This window comes from Mobula birostris, chromosome 18, assembly GCF_030028105.1.
Source record: "Mobula birostris isolate sMobBir1 chromosome 18, sMobBir1.hap1, whole genome shotgun sequence".
NCBI classification, from domain to species: Eukaryota; Metazoa; Chordata; class Chondrichthyes; order Myliobatiformes; family Myliobatidae; genus Mobula; species Mobula birostris.
Genome location: NC_092387.1, coordinates 59,575,342 through 59,602,327, shown reverse-complemented (window position 1 = coordinate 59,602,327; position 26,986 = coordinate 59,575,342). Strand labels below are relative to the sequence as shown.

At 39.4% G+C, this 26,986-nt stretch overlaps 1 protein-coding gene across 2 annotated transcripts in view; it reads left to right on the top strand.

Moving 5' to 3' along the window:
* Positions 1-26,986, top strand: part of etfa (electron transfer flavoprotein subunit alpha) — a 71,209-nt gene that overhangs the window by 30,883 nt on the left and 13,340 nt on the right. For both annotated transcript variants that reach the window (XM_072282773.1, XM_072282772.1), the window contains exons 10-11: positions 17,550-17,615; positions 25,229-25,309. In XM_072282773.1, coding sequence (XP_072138874.1) covers positions 17,550-17,615; positions 25,229-25,309 — 147 coding nt within the window. The remainder of the gene's footprint in view (positions 1-17,549; positions 17,616-25,228; positions 25,310-26,986) is intronic.

Below are 26,986 nucleotides of genomic sequence, written 5' to 3'. Positions count from 1 at the left end.
ATTTGATGTTGTTTTGTCTACTTAACAGTTTTACCTGGCAGGCTATAATATCTGGGAGATTGGTAACTTGGTGCAATACCATTAAAACTGAGTTTTCAGTGTGATTCAGAATTCTCAGAAACATTTACAAACACCAGGATTTTCCTTTGTTTAATGACTACAGATTAAACTAAAGGTTTTGAATATGTATGCTTGGTTGCTTAAAGCATTTACACAGGGCAAGGCAGACACATCTGGCACACGAGCAGTTGATGAGACTTTGATAGAAAGAATGCTACAAGCTCTGAGAACTTTATAGGATTCAATAATTTCATAGAGTGTGAGCTGTCAGGTTTCCGCTTAACTGCAGAACTGGTGAATTAGTTCTATTTAGTTAATGGGATTTGTGGCACAACTTGAAAGGAGTGACAAAGTTTAGTAACCTTAACCAGTGACAGGAGTACATGGTGATCCTTGGCTTCAGTTTGGGCATAGCTCTCCAAGAATCTAAATGGAATTAGTTCCTTAAATGGGATTATTTACTTCAGAGCTTTGTTGTCATTGCTTGTTCATACAATCGTGCAAGTTTTCACAGGATGTGCTCTACATTCTTACTAACATCATTTGTTCATTCAGAAAATGCTTTCCATTATGTCGATTTATCATTAAATTACAACTAATGGCAGAATATATTCCATAGAAAGACAGAAAACCTACAGAACAATGCAGGCCCTTGGACCCACAATGCTGTGCCGAACATGTACTTACTTAGAAATTACTAAGGGTTACCCATAGTCCTCTACCTTTCTAAGCTCCATAAACCTTTCCAGGAGTCTCTTAAAAGACCCTATCATATCCATCTTCACCGCTGTTGCCAGCAGCCCATTCCATGCACTCACTGCTCTCTGCGTAAAAAACTTACCCCTGACATCTCCTCTGTACCTACTTCCAAGCACCTTAACACTGTGCCCTCTCATGTTAGTCATTTCAGCCCTGGGAAAAAGCCTCTGACTATGCACACGATCAATGCCTCTCATCATCTTATACACCTCTATCAGGTCACCTCTCATCCTCTGCCGCTCCAAGGAGAAAAGGCCGAAAGCCTCTTTGTGATTTCCTGCTGCATTTTGGTTAATACGGGTCTCTCCGTCGCCTTGTTTGACCTGGAGTTTACCCCTGTGTTCTGCTTAGCCGCAGTCTGCACATTATAGCCTTGGTCTGACCCCTCACTTTGATGTTTACAGAAGCAAAGGGGGTTTGCCCTCTAAGTTAACAAGGGCACCTATGCACTCTGCTTTTAGTCTTGTTGAGTTGGATAATAAGTCAGTCATGATGGAAAGGCAGAGCAGATTCGGCGGGGCAAATGGCCTACCTGTGCCTTATGGACTAAAAGGTATTTCCTTCATATTCAAATACAGGGATTCAGTTTAGTTTATTCCCTAAACATCTAAAAATCATGGATTTTATTTTAACCTCTAATTTCCTCATCATGTTAAAGGTCATCTGTATTTCTAATTAGTATAATAATGTTTAAAGGAATAAACTAGATTGAATCCCTGTATTTGAATGTGAAGGAAATGTCTTTTGGCATGTAAAGCTAATTGGTTGTGTGGATTCTGCCATTAATTGCTAATTTAATGATAAATCTACATAATAGCATTTATTGCAGCAGCAAGTCGTGCTTTAGTGCACATGGGTATTTTGATTTGGGATTTTAAATCCCTAAAAATATATTTTCACTGCAACAAACATGACTGGGATGCACTAGTTCCATTAATTTGCAAACAAGGGGCACAGGCTTCACAGTGTGTAGCAAAGGCTTAAAAAGTCAAGTGCTCGCTTTAAAACCCTCTTTTATTGTGTTTATCTGGTTGCTAATCCTATCAAAATATAAATGTGAGGTAGCAACATTTGATGAAAGATATTTTTCCAGACTTGAGCTTATTCCTGCTTGCCAACATATACTGCATGTGAATTAATTACAACGTAATTTATTTCCCGAAAAGGCTCTGCATGAACTATTTGAGCCCCAATTTTCTAACTCATAACTTTCCTCCAATTTCAAATGTCTGCCAGAATTCATTAATTATTGCTGCAACTCTTCCTTTTTTTGATGAGTTGTTGTAAATATGCTGTTAAAATTGTGCTTCTGTCAAAATAAGAGAACTTCGATGGATAGAGAGCTGGAGTTCTTAGTCACTTTGGGGATATAGTTAACGTGCCACTGACCTATTAGCTTTACTTTTGAAATTAAATTTGAGTAATATAACTAAAAAAAGAATCACAGCTGAGTAGGTGCACTGTGATTGATAATCAGTATATTGTTTAAGTTAATGTATTTTGCTTGCTAACTTTCTAGAACTTCAGAGTTATTAACTCAAAAATGTTTCCTATGAGAGATAACTAATAGTGAAAGTAAGTTCCAGGTTGGAACTAATATTGTTGGATTTCCATGGTATGCCATTTGTGGAGCTCAGTGCTATTTACGATAATGGACTAACTTGAATGGTATTTTATAATTTTTCTTAGGTGCAGATCACTATTATTTGAAAGAAACATTTGGTGTAGATTTCTTTTCAGCAAATGGTATATGCAGTCTAAAGGGTTAATGGATTAACGTTCTGATGGAACGTTTTTTTTAGAATCTTTCATTTAAGCTTCAATTAAAGGATATTGGGCATTACAGAGTTTCACTAAGAAGCATTGCGCGTTTCCTGCGGCTCAGCCAGAGCTCCCAATGGTTAGTGAAACCCATAAGTGCACAGACATAATGTGTCCTGAGAATACACACAGGCTCTAAGCACTGAAGTGCCCCACAAAGCAGCCATAAGTGCAGTAATGTTCTCTGAATGGAATTTTGACCATAAGACATAGCAGCAGGATTAGGCCATTTGGCCCGTCAAGTCTGTTCTACTGTTTGATCATAGCTGATTTATTATCCCTCTTAATCCTATTCTCTTAACTCCTCCTTGTCAGCTTTGACACCATTACTAATCAAGAGCCTATCAACCATTGCTTAAATATACCCGTGACTTGCACTCCACAGCCGTCTGGAGCAGTGGATTCCACAAATGGCTGAAGAAATTCCTCCTCATCTCTGTTCTAAAGAGATGCCTTTCTATTCTAAGGCTGTGCCCTCTGAATTTATTTATGTGTATTGCTTGAATATGATTCTGCTGGACTCTCCCTATCCCCCACGATTTACATGTCATGCTCTCTTCTCATTGCTTCCATCAGGAAGAAAGTGTAGGAGCCTCAGGACTCACCCCGCCCCCCCAGGTCCAGGGACAGTTATTACCCCTCTCATCGTCAGGTTCTTGAACCAAAGGGGATAACTACACTTGCCCCTTCATTGAATTGTTGCCACAATCTATGGACTCACTTTCAAGGACTCCTCATCTCATCTTCTCAATATTTATTGTTTATTTATTATTATTATTTCCTTTTTGTATTTGCATAATTGTCTTTTGCACACTGATTGAACACCCAGGTTGGTGTATTCTTTCCTTTCTTCTATTATTCTATATGCATTTATTGAGTATGCCCACAAGAAAATGAATCTCCAGGTGGTTGTATATGGTGCTATTTATCTACTTCAATAATAAATTGACTTTGAATTTTGAACTTAAACCTGAAACAAGTAGTAGAACGTCTGATGACTGAGTTAATCCATAGAATGGGCTGAAACTTTGTTTTAGTACCAGGAGTATTAACATGCACAGTACTAGTGAAGGGTCTCGGCCTGAAATGTTGACTCTTTATTCCTTTCCATTGATGCTGTGCCTGACCTGCTGAGTTCCTCTAACATTTTGTGTGTTACTCTGGATTTCCAGCATCTGTAGAATCTCTAGTGTTTATATTTTAATACCAGTCTGCACAGTGAAAATTAAATAGAGAACTGAGTTTGTGTTTTAATACAGAACAATTGATTTTGTTGTATTGTAGTTTCCAACCTTTGATATATTTACAACTGACAGCATTTCATGAACTCAGTCTCGTTGTGAATCTGATTCTGGTGAGGCAGGCTGGCAGTATGTAGCTGCTTATTCATGAGGTTCCTGTCCATGTTAGATTATTGAAAGATTGGAACAGACCAAGGCAATATAAGCAAGGCCCTCTGTTAATGTTTTTTAAAAAATTTGTGAAATTTAGAATTTTCGGTATGGACTAGCTGGTCCATATTGGTGATTTTATGATCTGCTGAACCTCATCACTCACCTAAACTAGTTGACCCATCCTTAGTCATAGAAAGCACTACAACACAGAAGAAGGCCCTTCAGCTCTTCCAGCCTGTACCAAGCTGTTATTCTGCCTAGTCCCATCTGGACCATAGCCATCATGTAACTTATCCAAATTTCCTCTTAAATCTTGTGATTGACAACACGTGTTTAAGTCCACAAGAAAACGCTTTTAGAACTAGCACAAATACAGTACAAAAGGAAAAATATCTCTATAGCAGTAAGTAGTAGCAGTACATTAACATCCTCAAAGTGAACTGATCTGCGGGATGCTGACAGACATTTAACTTTTTCCTTATAACCTATACACCCAGTGGCCACTTTATTAGGTATAGGAGTGGAACCCAGTGTGGCCTTTGCTGCTGTAGCCCATCCACTTCAAGGTCCGATGTGCTGTGCTCTATTTTAACGCATGGTGATTTGAGTCACTGTGGTCTTCCTGTCAGCTTGAACTGGTCTGAGCATTCTCCTCTGACTTCTTTCATTGACAGAAGGTTCTCCCCATAGAATTGCTGCTCACTGGATATATTTTGTTTTTCTCACCATTCTCTGTAAACTCTAGAGACTGTTTTGTCTGAAAATCCAAGGAGATTAGCAGTTTCTTAGATACTCAAACCACCCCATCTGGCACCAACAATCATTCCGTGGTCAAACGGTCTTGGATTACATTTCTTCCCTATCTGATGTTTGCTCTGAATAATGACTGAACCTGGTGACCAGGTTTGTATGCTTTTATGCATTCAGTTGCTGCCACATGATTGTCTGAGTAGGTATTTGCATTAACGAGCAGGTGTACAGATGTTATACCTCAGTGGGTGAGACTAAAACTAGAGGTTCCTTCTGTCCCTTTTCCCTTCATCATCTTATCTAACCTGCGGTTTAACATGAGTGGGAATCACATCTAGCATGGTATTGACTCCAGGTATGATACTGTTATCCCAGACGCAGAAACTGTTGTACTCTTACATGTCGGAATGGATCTTACAAGTAAAACTGCAGTTCTGATATTAAATGGGGGGGGGGAGGGTTGGCTAGATAATTCATGGGGAGGCGAATGCTTTTTTTTTGTGTGGTTTTCAAGTATATTCCAGTCAGTACCCAAGGAAGTAAAGCACTTGTGAAGCAGTTTGGCACTTTACCAGCAGATGCACAACAAGGTTAAGGATGTGTAGATGGTGCATTTTAATTATTAAAATCAGATGATAAATGTTCGCCTCTGCTCAATTTTACTTGCTTATCAGAAATGCCACATTTAAATTTCTAATTAGCTTTGTGTGCTAAGTGGCTAGTATATAAGATAATTCTTGCAAAAAAATCATGTGGTTCTAATGAAGAATGTTCATTGCAGTAAATGAAAACTGGTAAAATGTGTGTCCTGGTGCAAATTTGGTCACATAGATATTTGCTTTATCAAGTATTTTGATTGACTCTCAGAGAAAAGCATAGACACAGAACTGGCCCTTTGGCCTAACGGAAGATTCCCATATAAGCTAGTCCCATTTTCCCATGCTTGGCCCATACCAGGGGTTCCCAATCTTTCTAATGCCATGGACCCTTACCGTTAACCAAGGGATCCATAGATCCCAGGTTGGGAACCCCTGTTCTAAACCTTTCAGATCCTTGTATCTGTTCAAATGCCTTCTAAATGCTGTTAGTGTACCCACCTTAATTGCTTCTGCTAGAGGCTCATTCCTTTTAAATAAAAATACAACCCACTGGGTGGAAAAAGCTGCTCCTCAAGTTCCTAGTAAATCTCTGCCCTCTTCAACCTACACTCAGTATGTACACCTGCTCGTTAATGCAAATAACTAATCAGCCAATTAATTACATGTTGCAAAAACTCAATGCATAAATGCATGGTCAAAAGGTTCAGTTGTTCAAACCAAATACCAGAATGGGGAAGAAATGTGATCTAAGTGATTTTAACCTTGTTGGTGCCAATTGGAGTGGTTTGAGTATCTCAGAAACTGCTGACCTCATGCATAACAATCTCTAGAGTTTACAGAGAATGGTGCAAAAAACAAAACAAAAAATCCATTGAGCAGTAGTTCTGTGGGCAAAAATACCTTGTTAGTGGGAGGTCAGAGGAGAATAGCCAGACTGGTTCAAGCTGACAGGAAGGTGACAGTAACTCAAATAACCACATGTTACAACAGTGGTGTGCAGAAAAGCATCTCAATGCACATGTCGGACCTTGAAATGGATGGGGTACAGAGGCACAAGACCAGACCAAGTTGCATTCCTGTACCTAATAAAGTGGCCAGTGAGTACATGTCCTCCAGTTCTTGATTGCGCATCACAGGAAAAGCTCTGGCAGAATGCAAAGAGATAAATTGAACAAAAGTAGTTTGCCCCAACATGGAAAGATTTCCTCTCCTTTCGCTTTTAATCTTCAAATTTTAATTTTCTTTGAAACCTTCCCAGAGTTGTCAACCTAAAAGACTCTTGTTTCTGGGAAATTGGGTGCTGCTTTGTCTAAAATTGAATTTTAATCAGTTCTCAAACATGTTGTCGTAAATTGTTAGTTGTAGCTACACACATTTAGACATAAGAACTTTAACCTTGCAGTGAATACAATACTTGTATAAAATCTGTTTGCTCCTTTTACTGCCATAAATCAATTCCTGTATCTCTATAAAGTTATATCAACAGGTGCTTTAGATTCCTCTATTTATAGAATGCATAAATGCTTGGAAGAAATAGTATAAAGTATATTAAGAATAAGATAAGTGGTATATTAACCGTTTAACCATTTAAGTTTAGACAGAAATAAAGATCATGGTAATGTCTGGCTGAAAGAATAACTAACACAATAGTAAATATTCTCATGAAAATGACATGCTGTGTTTGCAAGTCTTTTTCTTGTCTTGAGAATTTGAATCCAGGGATGTAGTTTTGTAGCTCAAATCTATTAACATTTTTGGGTACACGATGGCTGAAATCAAGCTTCTGGAAAACCTCCTTACAGATGAAGGAGCTGACTTGGGATGTTTAATATTTTTAGTGATAGTAAGCACTAAGTATCTTTGGCAGTTCTTTCTCCAAGATAATTTTGAATTTCTGGACAGCAGGTCATTGACTTGTACTGTTTAACCTGAATTAAATGCTGTCTGCTTGACATGAAAGTTTGTAGCACTGTTGTGTCTTTGCCACAGCTTAGGCCACAAAACATAAAAGCAGAATCAGGCCATTTGGCCCATCCAGTCTATTCCACTGTTCAATCAGGGCTGATTTATTTTCCCTTTCAACCCCTTTCTCCTACCTTTGACACCCTTATTAATCAAGAACTATCAACCTCCACTTTAGATGTACCCAATGAAGTGGCTTCCACAGCCAGCTGTGGCAGTGAATTCCACAGATTCACCACCCTCTGGCAAAAGAAATTCCTTCTCATCTCTGTTCTATTTGGAGGCTGAGGCTGTGCCATCTGGTTGTAGATTTTTCCATTATTAGAAACATTCTCTCCACATCCACTCTATCTAGGCCTTTCAGTAGTCAGTAGGTTTCAAAGAGCTCCCCCATCATTCTTTAAAACACCAGTGAGTACAAGCCCAAAGCCTTTAAATGCTCCTCATTCATTAACATTTCATCCTGGGATAATTCTCATAAACCTATGTACCCTCCCCAATGTCAGCACACTCCTTAGATACGAAACCTAAAATTGCTCACAATATTACAATGTGGTCTGACCAATGTCTTATAAAACCCCAGCATTACATCATTGGTTTTTTCTTGTAATTTATTTTTTATTGAAGTACATCATCAAACAAACATTTCCATAAGATGTATTTCAGATACTGTACGTATATATCATATATTCATATTTGCCACAAATCTCCAGGTAATATTTATCTGAGGTATACACTTATAGAAAAGGGAGTAGAGAAAGAACAAGCAAAAGGAAAAAACTATACACCATTTCTTTTATATTCTAGTTCTCTTGAAATGAATGCTAACATTGAATTTACCTTCCTTAGCACCAACTCACCTGTGAGTTAATCTTTAGGGAATCCTGCATGAGGACTTCCAAGTCCCTTTGCACCTCTGAATTCGCTCCCTGTTTAAAAAAATGTCTACACCTTTAGTTCTTCTGCTGAAGTGCATTACTATACCCTCCCTAAACTATTCTATCTGTCTCTTCTTTGCCCATTCTCCTAATTTGTACGTTCTTCTGCGGACTTCCTGCTTCCTCCACTACCTGCCACATCCACCTGTCTTTGTATCATCCATAAACTTGGCCACAAAACCATCAATTTTGTCATCCAGATCATTAACATATAACGTGAAAAGAAATGATCCCAAGCCCGACCCCTGCGGCACACCACTAGTCACCGGCAGCCAACCAGAAAAGGCCCTCTTTATTCCCAGTCTTTGCCTCATGGGATCCATTAGAAGTTCAGGACGCATGACACGACACTGGTACTCCTGTGGAGTATAGAGTGGCCCCCGTTGCTTTTCGAAGCACAATTGGGAAAATACTGTTCACTGAGTGATGGTTTGAATTAGCAGATGGCATAAGGTAGCCTGAAAATTAAGCAAGCGTGTGGCAGAGTGCATCTGTTTGTATATTGTCATGTACCTCCAAAGTGTGAATGTGTCTGATTAAGTTAACATCTCACTCCAGCCTGAGTAACTAGTAGTGGGTTGTTGCTAATACCTGAAGCACTGTTCATTGGAGGCAGTGTTAGTCGTACAATTTTTTTTTGTAGGTCTTTCTTAACAGGATGCAGATAATGTGGCTTCACGTAGTAATATGAATACTGAAAAATTAGCTTTGGAGATTTGGATCAACCCTGGCAATGTGCTTTGACATAGAACAGTACAGCGCAGTACAGGCCCTTTGGCCCATGATGTTGTGCCGACCCTTTAACCTACTCCAAGACCAATCTAATCCTTCCCTCCTACATAGACCTCCATTTTTCTTTCATCCATTGCCTATCTAGGAGTCTCTTAAGTGTCCCTAACGTATCTGCCTCTCCCACCACCCCTGGCAGATGTTCCATGCATTCACCATTCTCTGTGTTTAAAAAAAAAACACACTTCTCGCTGACATCTCCCCTTTATTTTCCTCCCAACACCTTAAAAGTTATGCCCCCTCATATTAGCCATTTCTGCCCCGCGATGAGATCTTTGGCTGTCCACTTGATCTATCCTACTTATCATGTTGTACACCTCTTATCCTCCTCTTCTCCAAAGAGAAGAGCCCCAGAGAAAGCTTTGCTTTCCATGATGTGTTTTTATAAAGAAGCAGAATTATTTAGCTGTGCTCAGGAGTTGCTACGGCAAAAACTTTTGAGAGTCTGTTTGTGTGCAGCGGGAACTCGCAAGGGCTAGCTTCTCGCTTCCTCTTGCTTTATCCAGAAATAAATTCCCAGCAGGTTTATGGACTTTTTGATATTGCAGTATATGGTCTGGCTTTTAACTGTACTAGAGCTCTGTTCACAAATTGATGCTGCGCTCCTGAGGGGTTTGTACAGAAACATTAAATCGTACTGAAATATTCATGTGCAAGTGCATTTAGCTGAGAGCAATTGATGCACTGCTCCCTGGAGCCCAGAAGGAAGCAGCGTGGGGTCTCTCACTCCAGCAGACACCCCAAACACTCATCGTTGGGTAATTACGTGGTCTCCCTGATGGAAGGTGGAGAAAATCTGAGGACTGGGATGAAGCAAGTATTGAGCAGATAGAGCACATGCTCCAAATTCTCTGCTTAATTTCCTTTCTAATAACATGTGCAAATAACAGAAAGCTTATTAGTCCCATTACAACTGAAGGTTAAATGCAGTGTTCTTTTTCACATTCTTTGCCTTTCACTTTTCTGAATCCAAAGAAGTATGCCCTGTGCTCTTCTGTGGTATTGACACATGAGGAACTTCATGTGGAAATAACTTGGTAAATGTTTTTTAGTGGGGGCAAAACTCTAAAGCATTTGATGTAAATAGACCCTTGAAATTCGAATTAGTGTTTCTCTTGTTAAAATGACCAGTGTAAGTTCACGAGGAAGGGACCAAGCTGGCGAGTGTGCATTACATATCAGGTGTCATCATGTGTGCCTTCGACACCCCAGCTCATCTATGAAAGCATATGTTTGATGTATCACCTTTCATGTAAACAGTAGCTTAGATAGATTGACTGCAGTGCGTCCATTTAAAAAATTATCAGCTTATCTGTGCTATATTGTCTTCCTCTTACAAGAAAGAACTGGCGACCAAGCCGAGTATTTTCTTCAATCATTCTTTCAAAGAGTTTGGAGCATAAACATACTGTGAAATTTGCCTGTGAACATGCTTATAATAAAGCCTTCAGCTCTCAAACTTTAACTGTATGTATAGCATGAAGTCCATAAAATGTCTCATCTAGGTAACTAGGTCAATCAAAAGTGAACAAGTTAGTGATATGTTTTAATAGAATTAAATTAAGGCAATGATTCTGGAACTGTCAGAATTATCCCTTTCAACACTCACAAAATATTCTGGAGGAACTGCCTTTACCTCTTTTTAACATAGAGTTTGTAGTTATAATGTCAGTGTGGGAGAACATTTTCAACAGAATGGGTTTTGTGACCATTTTTGCCAAGCTATACAAATAACAAGAAATGAGTTATGTTCTTCCCATCTCTGAATATGCAATGATATATGGTTTGGGAAGTGAGAACCTTCTCCGTTATTTCCTTACTCTTCCTCTTTTTTTTCTTCTCACTTTTTAAAATTCTTCCTCTTTTCCTCCTTTTTCCCCTTTTTCTCTCTTTTTCACTCTTCCTTTATTTTCTCACATTTCATTCTCCCTCTCCCTCTTTCCTTGTTCTCTTTTGTGCTCTTACACTCACTCCATACAACTTTCACTGAGTTTTCGAATGCATTCAAAACCAAAACAGTTTTTGCTTTTCAACATTCCAGAACATTCTAAACAGGTTTCTGTGCAGCCTTTGTTTCACTTGCCTTTTGTACGCCAGCTTGGTAGTCTGTCACAAATGAAGAATGTTTCACAATGTAGGCTGGTAACTTTGATAAATGTACAGTCCTGTGCTGAAATAGTGTCTTTCCATAGTTCATAATCTGTTTTTCCTGCCTGGCAAGCTGACCTTTTTTTCTCCATTGAATCGAATGTGCAAAGTATTGAACTGAAGTTGTAGTAACCACAACCTTCCCACTACTCCCTAACCCTCCTCGCAACTCTGTACATTTGTAAATTTGCTGGAAGGCCCCCTAAGGCACCCCTGTGCTATCATATAATTAAATCGCAGCAGTCTAAAGTAATGATTAACAAAATTTATTTGATCTTCCTGTAACAATATATTACGTATCTGCTTTGCAGTATAATCTGCTCCTAAGTTTAAATTGTCCTGTTCATGTGGGATTTAAGGCATTTGTGATTAGATAGTTGCAAATTAAAACAAATGTGGATAGTTAACCTTTGTGTCTGTCTTTTAAAGAGGCCTTGGCTGTGTTTAATAAATCTGAGTCCCTATTTAGGATCAAGCTGATTAAACTGTAAATGGATATTTATTGAAATGTCCTAATGGCATAAGTCTATGAGATGGTGGTAACATGAAGATCTTATTATTCCCCCTTCTAAATTACTTTCATTTCATCTGCTATGGCTCCTAAAAAAGTACTCACTCTACATTCCTGTTTGCACTGTCTGCCAAGTCACTGAGATGCCTCTCTCCTAAGAATGAACCAAGGCAATAGGCTATTTGACTATGAGCTTTCATTGTGGGAGCATCACAGTTCAATTTAGCCCTGCTTTTAAGTTGTATTCCTCTCTTCTTCCCATTAGAACCATAGTCAAATGGTTATGACCCTATCTGTTTCACTTTCTGACCTTCATCATTATTTTCCAAATACATCTGGATGTATTCCTTAAGGTTGTCATAGCAGGAGTGGGGGTGGGGGGTTATAGTGGGAATAAATTTGCTCTACCTGTTAAATGCTCCCAGTGGTGTGCATCTCAAATAGCTTCTGACAACCAAGTCCAACTCCTGGCCTTCCATATGTGGCCTAGCTTCTAAGCCCAGCAAAACTATTTCTACTAACAGGAGAGGTAGCAAGGGCAGGTTAGTGGCACCTTAAAACCAGTCACTTTGGGCAGATGGAGCTTGTTATCTGTGGTTGGCAGCTCATCTAGGAGAAGTAAAACTCTGATCTGAAACCGCCACTGCCTTTCCCTCATGGGGAAGGCTTTGGAAGTAAACCTCAAGGAAAACTCTAGAGCTGGCACTCCTACATTGTGTTCAATGCTGATGGGCAACTCCTGCGATGCCACTGGTGCTAAACTACATGGGTCTCTGCTGTTCCTTTGAAATCATTAGCTGTGTGGAGAGGGGGAGCCTGTTGCATGGACAACAGCTTGCTCTCCAAATTATACTGCCCTGGCCTGTGTACTTGGCTTGTGTATACAATGTGGACAGCTAGGATGCAACATCCATGGTCAACTCTGACCAATGGAGGGCCTCTGGATGGTGTGGAGATCATTTGACTTCCTACCTGGCAGAAAGCAGGAACTGAAGATGGAGCCCACTGGTGTGTATACTGTTGCAGGCAGATACACTCTAGCCACTTTATTAGGTTCATTTGTACACCTGCTCATTAATGGAAATATCTAATCAGCTGATCATGTGGAAGCAACTCTACATACCTGGTCAAGAGGTTCATTTGATGTTCAGACCAAATATCAGAATGGGGAAGGAATGTGATCTAAGTGACTTTAACCATGGAGTGATTGTTGGTGTCAGACTGGGTGGTTTGAGTATCTCAGAAATTGGTGATCTCTTGGGATTTTCACACTGCAGTCTCTTAGAGTTTACAGAAACTAAAAGGCATCCAGTGAGCGGCAATTCTGTGAGTGAAAACACCATTTCCTTGTGTTTGCGTCGTTAATGAGAGAGGTCTGAGGAGTAAGGCCTTATTGGTTCAAGCTGACAGGAAGGCAACAGTGACTCAAATAACCATTCGTTACAACATTTGTGTGCAGAAGAACATCTCTGAAAGCACATCATGTTGAACCCTGAAGTGAATGGGCCACAGCAGCAGACCATGGACCTATACACAGTGGCCACTTTATTAGGTACTGGAGCTACCTAATAAAATGGCCACTGAGTGTAAGTTCAAAGCAAATTTATTATCAAAGTACATATATCACCACATACTACCTTGAAATTCATTTTTTTGACAGGCATTTACTTGGAAAATTACAAAAGAAACAATAGAATTTATGAAAAACTATAATTAACAAAGATTGACAAGCAACCAATGTGCAAAAGAAGACAGTTTATGAAACCAATAAAACAGTAAATAAATAATACTGAGAACATGAATTTGTAGAGTCCTTGCAAGTGAGTTCGTAGGTTGTGGAATCTGCTCAGTGTTGAGGTGAGTGAAGTTATCCTGTACTACTATATATCCTGTATAGGTGCTATACAAATCAAAAATAAGCTGTATAGCAGGGTCCCAAATGCTTCCTGGGGCACAACTACGTAGGCTTATGTTTCTTGCTTTTGGTATTTCCAGAGTATGAGTGTCATTGGAGAATTTGGCCTTGTCCACTCCCCACCCCCCCCCCCCCCTTGCATGGGCATCTCTTTCTTCCTTTCCCACCCCTGCCAAGGATGTGATGCTGAGGCTTTATAAGGCACTCGCGAGGCCTCACCTTGAGTAATGTGAACAGTTTTGGGCCCCTCATCTTAGAAAGGATGTGCTGGCATTGGAGAGGGTCCAGAGGAAGTTCACAAGAATGATTCCAGGAATGAAAGGGTTATCATATGAGGAATGTTTGATAGCTCTGGGTCTGTACTCGCTGGAATTCAGAAGGATGAGGGGGGATCTCATTGAAACCTTTTGAATGTTGAAAGTCTTAGACAGAGTAGATACGGAAAGGATGTCTCCCATGGTGGGAGAGTCTAGGACAAGAGGGCACAACCTCAGGATAGAGGGGCACCCTTTCAAAACAGAGATGCAGAGAAATTTCTTTAGACAAAGGGTGGTGAATTTGTGGAATTTGTTGCCACATGCAGCTGTGGAGGCCAGGTCTTTGGGTGTACTTAAGGCAGAGATTGATAGATTTTTGATTGGACATGGCATCAAAGGTTATGGGGAGAAGGCCGGGAACTGGGGTTGAGGAGGAGATAAAATAAAGGATCAGCCATGATTGAATGGTGGAGCAGACACGATGGGCCAGATGGCCTAATTCTGCTCCTATGTCTGATGGTCTAACCCCAGTCCATTGCTAATCTGAGATGCTGAGATCAAATTAATCTCTCTCTGCACCTTATAAAATTCACAAACTCCACTGAAATTAGGAATAAAGTTATGTACAGAGTCTAGTCCGTCAGGGAACCAGCCTCCCCTCCATTAATATCATCTATATTTCCTGCTGTTTCGGCAAAGCAGCCAACGTAATTAAGGACCACTCCCAAACCCATCATTCTGTCTCCTCAGCCCCTCCTGTGGGGCAAAAGATACAAAAGCCTGAGAACTCTTAATCACCCGGATATATCACAGAAAGATAGAAGGACAGCTTCTATCCTGCTGTAATCTTGAATGGTCTTGGCCTGCGGATCTCTTAATCTACCTCATCTTAGCCCTTGTCTACCTGCACTGCACACTCTCTGGACTTGTAACACTATATTCTGTATTTTGTTTTCCTTTTTATTACCTCAGTGTTGTTATGTAAGGAATAATATGTCGACAGCAGGTAAACAAAAGCTTTTCACTATATATCTGTACGTGACAATTATAAACTAGTACCAATTCATGGTAGGACCAACCGTGTTGCTGCCTCACAGCACCAGTGATATGGGCTCAGTCATGACCTCGGGTGCCGCCTGTGTGGCATATTTGCCTGTGACAGTGTGGATATCCTCCCATATCCCAAAGGTAGGTTAATTGGTTAACCTCTAGTGTGTAGGTGCGTAGGAATGGAGGTGGTGGACATGTGAGTGAATATGTGGTGGATGAATGCGATTGTGCTGGGACCCGGTTTGGATTCAGTGGACAGAATGATGGTCCATGTTACACAAAAATATGAAATGTGTGATACAATTCAGCAGCTCTAGAAGAAAAAATATTGACACTGATGAAAATTGATGAGTTTTGGTTTTCTTTCTCTCTGTATATGCTGCCTGACCTGCTGAGTATTTTCATGATCCCAGATAGACAAGTATGGGGCTTGAGCCGCAGCATTTCTGAATAAAATGAGTTCTCTACAGTGGACATGCTCACAAAAGCTTTTGAAAGGATGCAGAACATCAATATGTAATAGAGTGGTCAGGGTGGGTGTCTAGGGACAGATGAATAGAGAATACCAAACCATCAAGCAGAGAGTCTGAGACAAAATGAATACTTGTACAAGCCCAAGGAATTGTGTACTATGAGATTTTATGTCGTTTCGTGATGGTTAACTGCATTCCCAATAGTTGATGGTCAGATAATACAGTGCTCTTTCCAATTGAACAGATCTGCTTGTCAACTACAAAGCATTTTACTTTTAATTTAAAAGCACAAAAGCACTTAGCATGGTCCTGTTGTTTTGTTTATTTTATTGTTTTGGAATTTTTTTAACTTGAAAAAGACTGTTTTACAAATTGTAATGAAATTTTCAGCCTTCTGCATTTAATCATTAATGGAAATTTTAATTTCATTTTTGTTTCTTGTCATCTCCAGCTAGATGCCTACATCATTACAATCCACTCATTAACATATGTCATGCTTCATTTTAAATCCACTAAAAATAGGGTGGAATAAGTTGAACACTAGAGCAGTGCTGTGTAGACTAAATGTTTCTTCTAAAGGTGTTTGGTAGTGTGGACTAGATGATCCTGGTTTATACAGACAGGAGTCAAGGCAGGATGGGGAAAATCTATTTTTCTCAAGTAATTGTTTTGAATGCACTGTTTGAAAGTGGTGGAAGCAGATTCAGTATAACTTTAAAAAGGAAATTGGAGTTTGTTTCTTTGCTTTTTTAAAGGAAAACAAAGTCTGGTGGTGTGTGTACCACGCACAGAATGCTGGAGGAACTCAGCAAGTCAGACAGTATCTATGGAGAGGAATAAACAGCCCAATGTTGATTGTTTACTCTATAGATTGTTGCCCGACTTGCTGAGCTACCCCAGCAGTTTGTGGGTGTGTTGCTCAGGATTTCCAGCATCTGCAGAACCTGTTGTGTTTGTAATAGTGCTAGGTGTACATCTAATGACAAAAATTTGTTCAAGTTCAATTGCTTACCGGTAGCAAGTACTTCAAACCAATGCACTCCAGATGTATGCTTTTATATTTTAGAAATGGATTTGAGGTTTATCAGATCTGCTAAGCCAGGAAACCCTATTTTTCCTATACTCACATACAATTGCATCTTGCAGATTTCTAGAAATTGTTTGTCATTTAGGTTTATGATGTTTGGACCAGATTTCTATATTCATTAGTAATTTTTCATTGATAGTCATTTGAAAACAATTTTTAATGTTCGAAGTCCAAGGGGTCAGGCATTATGTGATGTCCAAAACCTTTTATATCATATCTATTATTCTGTTGACTAAGGCAGTGCAAGTTCAAACTTTGCAACTTTTTAAAATCAGTATTTGTTTTTGTTGCTGAAAATGGACCAACTAGGAACCGTATTTTATAAATTACTTTTAGCATTTGTGTCTATTCAAGCTTTCTGAGATGAACATTTAACTATTGATGATGAAATTACTGACATAATATAAAACATTTTTAATCAGATCAACATGATAGGAAATCACTTAACAACTTGCAGTTAGAATGAATATCTATTAACAGTAAAACATCCTGAAACACTTCACAGGGATACTAAAGAACTAAATTTGACACTGGGTAACATAAGGAGATATTAGGTTAAGTGACCAAAGGATTGGTTCGAAACATAGGGCTTAAGGAGTAACTCAAAGCAGGATCATGCCTCAGTAAAGAGTTGTGTATCTATAGATTTCATTGCCACAGATGACTGTGAAGGCCAAGACAATTGGGTATGATGAAATCAGAGGTTAATAGGTTTTTGATTAGCAAAAGGTGTCAAAGGTTATGGGGAGAACAGGAGAATGGGGTTGAGAAGGAATAATAAATCATTGAATGATGGAGCAGACTTGATGGACTGAATGGCCTTAATCTCTCCTATGGAAAAGGAACTGAAGATCTGGACTACTATAGACAGAACCATAAATACTGGAGTTGAAGTAAAACAGGCCAGACATACAGGTGGATATTGATCTAGGATGGTTTTAATCAATTCTATGATGTAGAATTGACAGTATAAATTATTGTATAGAGTAAGAGCTGACAGTTTATATTTTGTAATATTTTCTTTTAAAATTTATAGGAGCTCTATATCGCTGTTGGGATTTCAGGAGCAATTCAGCACCTAGCAGGAATGAAGGATAGCAAGGTAAGTTTTCCTTCTATTTTATTGTGTATCTTTATTTACATTAAGTACTAACAGAATTCTAGTAGAAATGAGCTGCTGAGTGTAATGGTGTAAAGAAAGTCCATCATTCCATCTCTGAATAATTCAGTGCTCTTTGCACTGTGGCGCCGGAGATATTCTCACAGGCATTTCCCTGGCACTGATCAAAGTGCAACAAAATTTTTCACGAAAAATAGTAGGTATAGAAACGATACAGTTGAGGTTGCATTTATTTCCATGTTAGAATGATTCTTATTCAGTTTGAAGTGAAGTTATTTTATATTTGGGTGTAAACAAATTGTATATTCTTTTTTTCCCACTTGCCTAAAAATTCCAACAAATTCTGCATAAACTTGTAGCCGTGTTTATCTATCAGTCTTGCCCAGGAAATTTTTATAGTATAGCTTTTTTCTTAACCTTACTTTGCATGTGGGTTTACAAGCTTTTATAGTCGTTTTCTTTCTGTGGTGTTGTAATTTGATGATTATATTTCATCCAACTTGACATACAGAAGTTCTCTTGCTTCCCTATTTAGATTGTGGTTGGTCCGTATGTAAATTCAATTATGTCAGCTTGCCTTCTGTATCTTTTGACCCCCTTAACTAACTGACCCCCTTAACTGTAATTGTTCATAGGGATCAATCCTGAAAGTTTCTTTGAACTGAGCAATATAGCCAGTAGGTAGTGTGAGTTCTAGAGTATGTGCCTGTGTAATATCTAACCTTCTCTGTAGTATTAGAATATTGAGAGTTATCAAAAAGCTATTTAAAACAAAGCAACTTTTGAAAATAGTTTAAATATTTTATTCAGCTTAATAGCATGTTCTATAATTAACATGTTTACTGTTTTTCTGCAGCTTCTTATTTTGCGTGAATATATTTGCTTAAGAGTTATTGTATTATTAATGCACAGGCTTCTTACTGTCGGATGGTTTTGTGAATCCTACATCTGAGAGTCTAACTCTTTAAGTGCTACTTCCAGTATTTTTTATATATCTCAGACAGATCTTTAAGCAGAATAAATTTAGTCATGTGCACTCAAACATAACAAGAACAATAAACCCCATACATAGAATCTTCTGCAGTGAAAGCTGCTTTTTACGTCCGTGAATCCATTAATGTCCTTTATGTGGAAGTGTACTAAAAAAAGCATTAACCCACTATGAAGAAGTTATAGCTTTTTAAAAAAATCAAATTTGAACATTTTACTGAAAACCAAAATTTTGAATTTCTTGAAATTACCTTGTTAATCAGTTCTTTTATGAAGATAGTAAAATACCATTGTGCCAATTGAATTAAATCCAATAGGTATAGTACCCTTATTAGCAGAGGGGAGCATTACAGTATGAGTACTAGCAACTTGAATCAAGCCCAATATGAACTGATGCAATTTATTTGGTTTGAGTCAGGCAGGGTGCATAATTGGATAAAACACTTGCACTTAGCTTGGGTCAATCTGGCCTGACCTTGGAATTACTAAACTGGTACATGAATTACATAGGAACATTGAAAATAGGCCATTCAGCTCTTCAACTGTCATCGATCTCCTATCTCAATACCTTATTCACACTCCCCACTTTCCTTGAAGCCTTTAGGATTCAGAAATTTATTTATCTTTATTTTAAAATGTATCGTGACTTGGCTGTTGTGGCCATCTGTAATTGTAAATTCCAAAAATGGAATTACACATAGAAAAATGATAATTCCTTCGACTTTTTTTTATTCAGATTGTTTGGGTATCAGTCATTTTCTAATTTTATATCAAAACTGAGCATTTATATTAAAGCACACTAAAACTGTAGGCACCACAGTAGTGCATTTATGGAGGAGAATAAACAGTCCGCGTTTCAGGCCGAGATCCTTCATCAGGACTGGATGACTGTGTCAGCTTGTTTTCAGGTTTTGTTGTTGTCTTCCTCCTGATGACCTCCCCAACACACATATTCTTCACTTCTTTTGCACGTTATTTTTAACAGGGGCCATAAGCTATCCTGGAACTTTCCATTCTAAAAACTGCAATATAAAACCTTGCAACTTGCAAGTGTCAATATCCTCCACATTTGGAGACTGAGAAAGTATTTTTGAAAGGGAAAACTGCTTCTGCCTCTGAGCATGATCGTAATTTTTATTCCTTCACCCTTTCCCTCCTTTTGAGCATTTAATTCACTTAATGAAATTGAAGTACAAAATAAAATGTGCATCCATTATGTGTTAAATCTTAAGAGTCTGAGTGGATTTCCTGGCAAGCTTCCCCCTTTAGGAATTCCTGCAACTATCAGCTCTATTGACTTAACATATTTTAATTACATTCATTGACAAGTTGAGGTGCTTTCATGTCACCAGTGCTGTTGGGACATGGTAATCAGTTTTAGGATGACATGGTGTTCAGGACCAGTGGGAAGAAATGTAAAATTTGTGAAAATATAAATGCATTGTGGTTTTAAGCTAAATTATATCTGGACATACTTTGGTTCACTTGCTTCCCAGCCACTGTCTGATTCTAGTCACACATGACCACATATGATTTTAATTCTGTGTCTAGTTTTGCAGGTTACTGTAGTAGATTTCAGCTGTACTGTATTTAGCCACATTGACTGCCTCTCTGAAGGCGGTTTTACAAGCACAATCATTAGTCACATTCCACTCTTCTGCACTTCAGAATCAGAATCAGGTTTATTATCACCGGCATGTGATGTGAAATTTGTTAACTTAGCAGCAGCAGTTCAATGCAATACATAATCTAGCAGAGAGAGAGAGAGAAGAAAAAAATAAATAAAGTAGAATATAGACAATATAGATAGAATATAGATAATAAATAGACAAGTAAATCAAATTACGTATATTGAATAGGTTTTAAAAAATGTGCAAAAACAGAAATACTGTATATTAAAAAACGTGAGGCAGTGCCCAAAGCTTCAGTGCCCATTTAGGAATGGGATGGCAGAGGGGAAGAAGCTGTTCCTGAACCGCTGAGTGTGTGCCTTCAGGCTTTTGTATCTCCTACCAACATGGTAACAGTGAGAAAGGGGCATGCCCTGGGTGCTGGAGGTCCTTAATAATGGACACTGCCTTTCTGAGACACCGCTCCCTAAAGATGTCCTGGATACTTTGTAGGCTAGTGCCCAAGATGGAGCTGACTAGATTTACAACCTTCTGCAGCTACTTTCAGTCCTGTGCAGTAGCCCCTCCATACCAGACAGTGACGCAGCCTGTCAGAATGCTCTCCATGGTACAACTATAGAAGTTTTTGAGTATATTTGTTGACATGCCAAATCTCTTCAAACTCCTAATAAAGTATAGCCGCTGTCTTCCCTTCTTTATAACTACATTGATATGTTGGGACCAGGTTAGATCCTCAGAGATCTTGACACTTAGGAACTTGAAGCTGCTCACTCTCTTCACTTCCAAACCCTCTATGAAGATTGGTATGTGTTCCTTTATCTTACCCTCCTGAAGTCCACAATCAGCTCTTTCATCTTATTGACGTTAGTGCCAGGTTGTTGCTGCAGCACCACTCCACTAGTTGGCATATCTCACTCCTGTACGCCCTCCCGTCACTACCCGAGATTCTACCAACAATGGTTGTATTGTCAGTAAATTTATAGATTGTATTTGAGCTATGCCTAGCCACACAGTCATGTGTATATAGAGAGTAGAGCAGTGGGCTAAGCACACATCCCTGAGGTGCACCAGTGTTGATCGTCAGCAAGGAGGATATATTATCATCAATCTGCAGAGACTGTGGTCTTTGGTTAGGAAGTCAAGGATCCAATTGCAGAGGGAGGTACAGAGTCCCTGTAATCTGCACTCTGTGGTCACATAATGAGGTACAACTGTACACCTTGTTAATGCAACTATCTAATCAGCCAATCGTGTAGCAGCAACTCATTGAATAAAGGCATGCAGAAATGGCCATGCGGTTTAGTTGTTGTTTGACCAAACATCAGAATGGGGAAGAAATGTGTTCTAAGTGACTTGGACCATGGAGTGATTGTTGGTGCCAAATGGGGTGGTTTGAGTATCTCAGAAACTGCTGACCTCCTGAGATTACATGCAAAACAGTCTTTAGAATTCACAGAGAATGGTGTGAGAAACAGAAAACATCCAGTGAGCGCAGTTTTGTGGGTGAAAATGCCTTGCTAATGAGAGGTCAAAGGAGAATGGCCAGACTGGTTCAAGCTAACAGGAAGGCAACAGTAACTCAAGTAACCACAAGTTACAACAGTGGCGTGCAGAAGAGCACAACATGTCAAACCTTGAAGGGATGGGCTACAACAGCAGAAAACCATGTACATGCACTCAGTGGCCACTTTATTAGGTACAGGAGGTACCTAATAAAGAGTCCACTGAGTGTATAATGTTTCTTATATTTAACATGCTGAAATTTAAGCAATACTTTCTTTGTTGATTGACTTTTTTTTTGTTTGATAAGTTATGCTTTGAAATGATTTAAAGGTCGTGTGATCTTTTGAGAAACATAAATTGTAGGGAAGTGAATTTCTAATGTACTTACCAACAGACCTGATACGTATTGAAATTTAGAAATGTAAAATATGTTACTTGCAGAACATTGACTTGATTTATCAAGCTAAGACATAGTTGAATAGAGAGAGAGAAGGGAGGAAAGAGGTGGGATGTGGGGGTGACGAAGTGACTAGGGATCATGGTTCAGTGGTGCCAGCTGCAAGTATACATTGACTGCCTGAGCAGAAATGCATCCATCTGTAGCTAAGTGGACAAGAGCCCAGCCATAGTGAGTACCTTGCTCCTAGGAGATGCAGTATACCGTGCTTATAAAAAGTATTCACCCCACCGCCCCACCACCCGGAAGTTTTCATGTTTTATTGTTTTACAACATTGCTGCTGCTACTGTGTGATCCAGAATCTCCGGAGGAGAAGGCCCTGTGTCCTTGGCTTTGTTTGTTGCTCGGCGGCCGGAGCGGGATTGAGGTGCTCGGCAGAGATGGTGCTCGGTGCTCGGTGTTGGAGGGCTGAGGTTGGGTGCTTGCAATGCATTGGCATTTGTCGGCGCCTGGAGGTTTATGGCAGGGAGAGTTTCTCCCTTTTGCCGCCTGCTATTGGGAGTCGATTGGAACTTTGAGACTTCTTTTTACCGTGCCCATGGTTTGCTCTTTATCAAATTATGGTATTGCTTTGCACTGCTGTAACTATATGTTATAATTATGTGGTCTTGTCAGTGTTAGTCTTTGGTTTGTCCTGTTTTTTTTGTGATATGACTCTGGAGGAACATTGTATCATTTCGTAATGCATGCATTTGTAAATGACAATAAACGAGGACTGAGTGTCCTCATAATCTAATCTAATAATCACAGTGGATTTAATTTGGCTTTTTTTAACGCTGATCAACAGAAAAAGCCTTTCGTGTCGAAGTGAAAACAGATCTCTACAAAGTGATCTCAATTAATTTCAAATACGTAACACAAAGTAATTGATTGCATAAGTATTCACCCCCTTTAATATGACACACCAAATCATCACTGGTGCAGCGAATTGGTTTTAGAAGTCGCATAGTTAAATGGAGGTCACCATGTGCAGTCAAAGTGTTTCAATTGATTGTAGTAAAAATACTGTATCTGGAAGGTCCAACTGCTGGTGAGTCAGTATCCTGGCAAAAACGACACCATGAAGGCAAAAGAACACTCCAAACAACTCCGCGAAAAGATTATTGAAAAGCACTAGTCAGGAGATGGATATGAGAAAATTTCCAAGTCACTGAATATTCCTTGGAGTACAGGTAAGTCAATTATCAAGAAATGGAAAGAATATGGCATAGCTGTAAATCTGCTTAGAGCAGGCTATCCACAAAAACTGAGTGACCGTGCAAGAAGGCGACTAGTAAGGGAGGCCACCAGGAGACCTATGACAACTCTGGTGGAGTTACAAGCTTCAGTGGCTGCGATGGGAGAGACTGCACATACAACAACTGTTGTCTGGATGCTTCACCAGTTGCAGCTTTGTGGGAGAGTGGCAAAGAGAAAGCCACTTGAAAAAATCTCACATGAAATCTCGGCTAGAGTTTGCCAGAAGGCATTTGGGAGACTCAGAAGTCATGTGTAAAAAGATTCTATGATCTGATGAAACCAAAATTGAGGACTTTGGCCATCAGGCTAAATACTATGTTTGACATAAGCCAAACACTGCACATCATCAAAAACACACCATCCCTACCATGAAGCATGGTGGTGGCTGCATCATGCTGTGGGAGTGCTTCACTGCAGCAAGCCCTGGAAGGCTTGTGAGGATTGAAAGTAAAATGAATGCAGCAAAATACAGGGAAATTGTGGAGGAAAACTGATGCAACTTGAGAAAGGATTTGTTTTTCAGCAAGCCAATGACCCCGAGCATAAAGCCATAGCTACACAGGAAATGCTTAAAAATAACAAAGTTAATGCCCTGGAGTGGCCAAGTCAGAGTCCAGACCTCAATCCAATTGAGAATTTGTGGCTGAACTTGAAAAGGGCTATTCATTCACAATCCCTATGCAATCTGACAGAGCTTGAGCAGTTTTATAAAGAAGAATTGCTGTGTCCAGATGTGCAAAGTTGGTAGAGACCTATTCACACAGACTCAAGACTGTAATTGCTGCCTAAAGTGCATCTACTAAATATAGTACTTACTTGAAGGGGGTGAGTAATTATGCAATCAGTTATTTTGTGTTTAATAATTGTAATAAATTTATACCAATTTGTAGAATTTTGTTTTCACTTTGATATGAAAGAGTCTTTTCTGTTGATCAAAAAAGCCGAATTAAATCCACTGTGATTCTATGTTGTAAAACAATAAAACATGAAAACACTCCGAAGGTGGGGGGTGAATACTTTTAACAGGCAGTGTAAGTGCATCTGTTTGCCTTTCATCAGACCAGAACTGTTCTGGTCGTCTCATTGTAGAAAGGATGTGGAATGTTTAGAGAGGGTGCAGGGGATATTTACCAGGATGCTGCCTGGATTAGAGCGCATGCCTTATGAGGATTGGTTGTGCAAGCTAGGGCTTTTCTCTTTGGAGAGAAAGAAATCTGAGAGTTGTCTTGATTGAGGTGTACAAAATAATAAGAAGCATAGATTGAGGAGACTTTTTTCCCAGGGCAGAAATGGCTGATACATGGGGCATAACTTTAACATGTTGGGAGTAAGGTATAGGGAGGACGTCAGAGGTAAGTTTTTTTACACAGAGAGTGGTAGGAGCATTGTACCTGCTACCAGGGGTGGTGGTAGAGGGAAATACATTAGGGACACTTAAGACACTCTTAGACAGGCACATGGATAAAAGAAAAATGGAAGGATGTGAGGGAGGGAAGGGTTAGATTGGTCTTGAAGTAGGTTAAAAGGTTGGCACAGTATTGTGGGCTAAAGGGCTTGTTGTGCTGTACTGTTCTAATTAACCCTTGGCAATGCCAATTGAATTTTGTATTTCTATGGTGACTTTATTAGAAGGCTTTTTGTTTCTGAGGTATTCCCGAGAGTTCAGTGCTGATGTTTAAATCTTTTTCAGTAACAGGAAGTTTCTTTGCTGATAGGAATTGTATATTTGAATGAACCTACTTTGTGGTCACTGAGTGTTCTGCTTTCCTTCCAGACCATTGTAGCCATTAACAAGGATCCAGAGGCTCCCATCTTCCAGGTGGCAGACTATGGGCTGGTGGCAGATCTCTTCAAGGTGAGTAATCTGTTGGTAGAAATGAAAGATGCCAGCCAAAGTATTGAGTATATAGAGGTTGAAATTTTATTTCTGTGAGAAAATAGAGAAAATTATTTGTTATTTAGTGTAATTAATGGCCTTCTTTCCCTTGGGCGAGCTGAGAATAGTGAACTGATGAATATAATAAGACCATAAGACATAGGAGCAGATTTAGGCCATTTGGCCTATCGGGTCTGCTCTGCCATTCCATCATTGCTGATGTATTAACCCTTTCAACCCCATTCTCCTGCCTTCTCCCCGTAACCTTTGACACCCTGTTTAATCAAGAACCTATCAACCTCTGCCTTAAATATACCCAATGACCTGGTCCGCAGAGCTGTCTGTGGCAAAGAGTTCCACATATTCACCATCCTCTGGCTAAAGACATTTTTCTTCATCTCTGTTCTATATGGATGCCCCTCTATACTGAGGCTGTGCCCTCTGGTCCTAGACACCCCCACTATAGGAAACATCCTCTCCAACTGAGAACTGTTGAGAAACAAGGGGTGGAGAGTTCTGACAGGGAAGTGATTGAGGTATGTCAGTCAAGTTCACAGGTTGAATAATCTTTTTGTTTCATAGAGTTGCATGGTGCATTTCACTGTATGTTTCAATGTGGATGTGACAGACAAAGCTAATCTAATCTAATCCTTAAAAAAAAGAACAGTAGTCCCCTATTTCAAAGTCAAAAATTGACGTTATTATAATGTATATAGGTACATGTATGCACAAGTGCAATGAAAAACTTATTTGCAGCAGCATCACAGGCACATTGCATCAGATAAGCAGCATTCACAAGGAAGGCAAACTATACACAATTTTCACAAAAAAAAAGCACAATAATGTCCATTTTTGTGCAAAGTGATCAAAATGGACATAATGTTGCTATATCAAGGTAGTGCTTAGGGTTTTGCTGGTTGTTTCAAGAACCGAATGGTTGAAGAGATGTAGCTGTTCTTGAACCTGATGGTTTGGGACTTCAGGCTCTGTACCTCCTGCCCTTTGGTAAGGAGGTGCGGAGGCTGGAGGGTTGTAAAGAGTTTGATCCCAATGCATATTGGGAGAAGTGATGAACAGTGTTATAAAAACATGCAGAACAGACGATACTTGTATAGAGAGAAGCAGAGTTAATGTTTTAGATAGAGACACAAGAAACTGCAGGTACTGGAATCCAGAACAACAGACAAAAAGCTGGAAGAGCTTAGCAGGTCAGGTAGCATCTATGGAGGGAAATGTGCAGTCAATATTTCCGGTTGAAACCTTTCATCTGGACTTAATAATTCAGGTTATTTTCTCATATCAGAGCTGAAGATAGAGGGAATCATTGCAAGTGGAATTGGTGAGAGGGAGGGTGAGCAATGGACCAAAAGAAAGGTCCGTGGTAGAGTGATAGAAAGTAAATCAGATGATAAAACTGATCTTGGTAGAAGGCAAAACTGGTGAGTATAGCGGAAGCAAAAAAAGTAAGGGGGTATTAATAAGCCACTACTGTCTGATTAAAAATAGTTGCCTTCATTGTGACTTTGCCTCTTTTGCATCACATCTTCCTGTGTTTCAGCTAACGGCCAAATGACCCTTTTATTCCCCTTGGATTCACATGAAACCAATCTGCTGTAATGTGCCTTCTAACTTTTCTAAAGAGACTACATGAGTTCA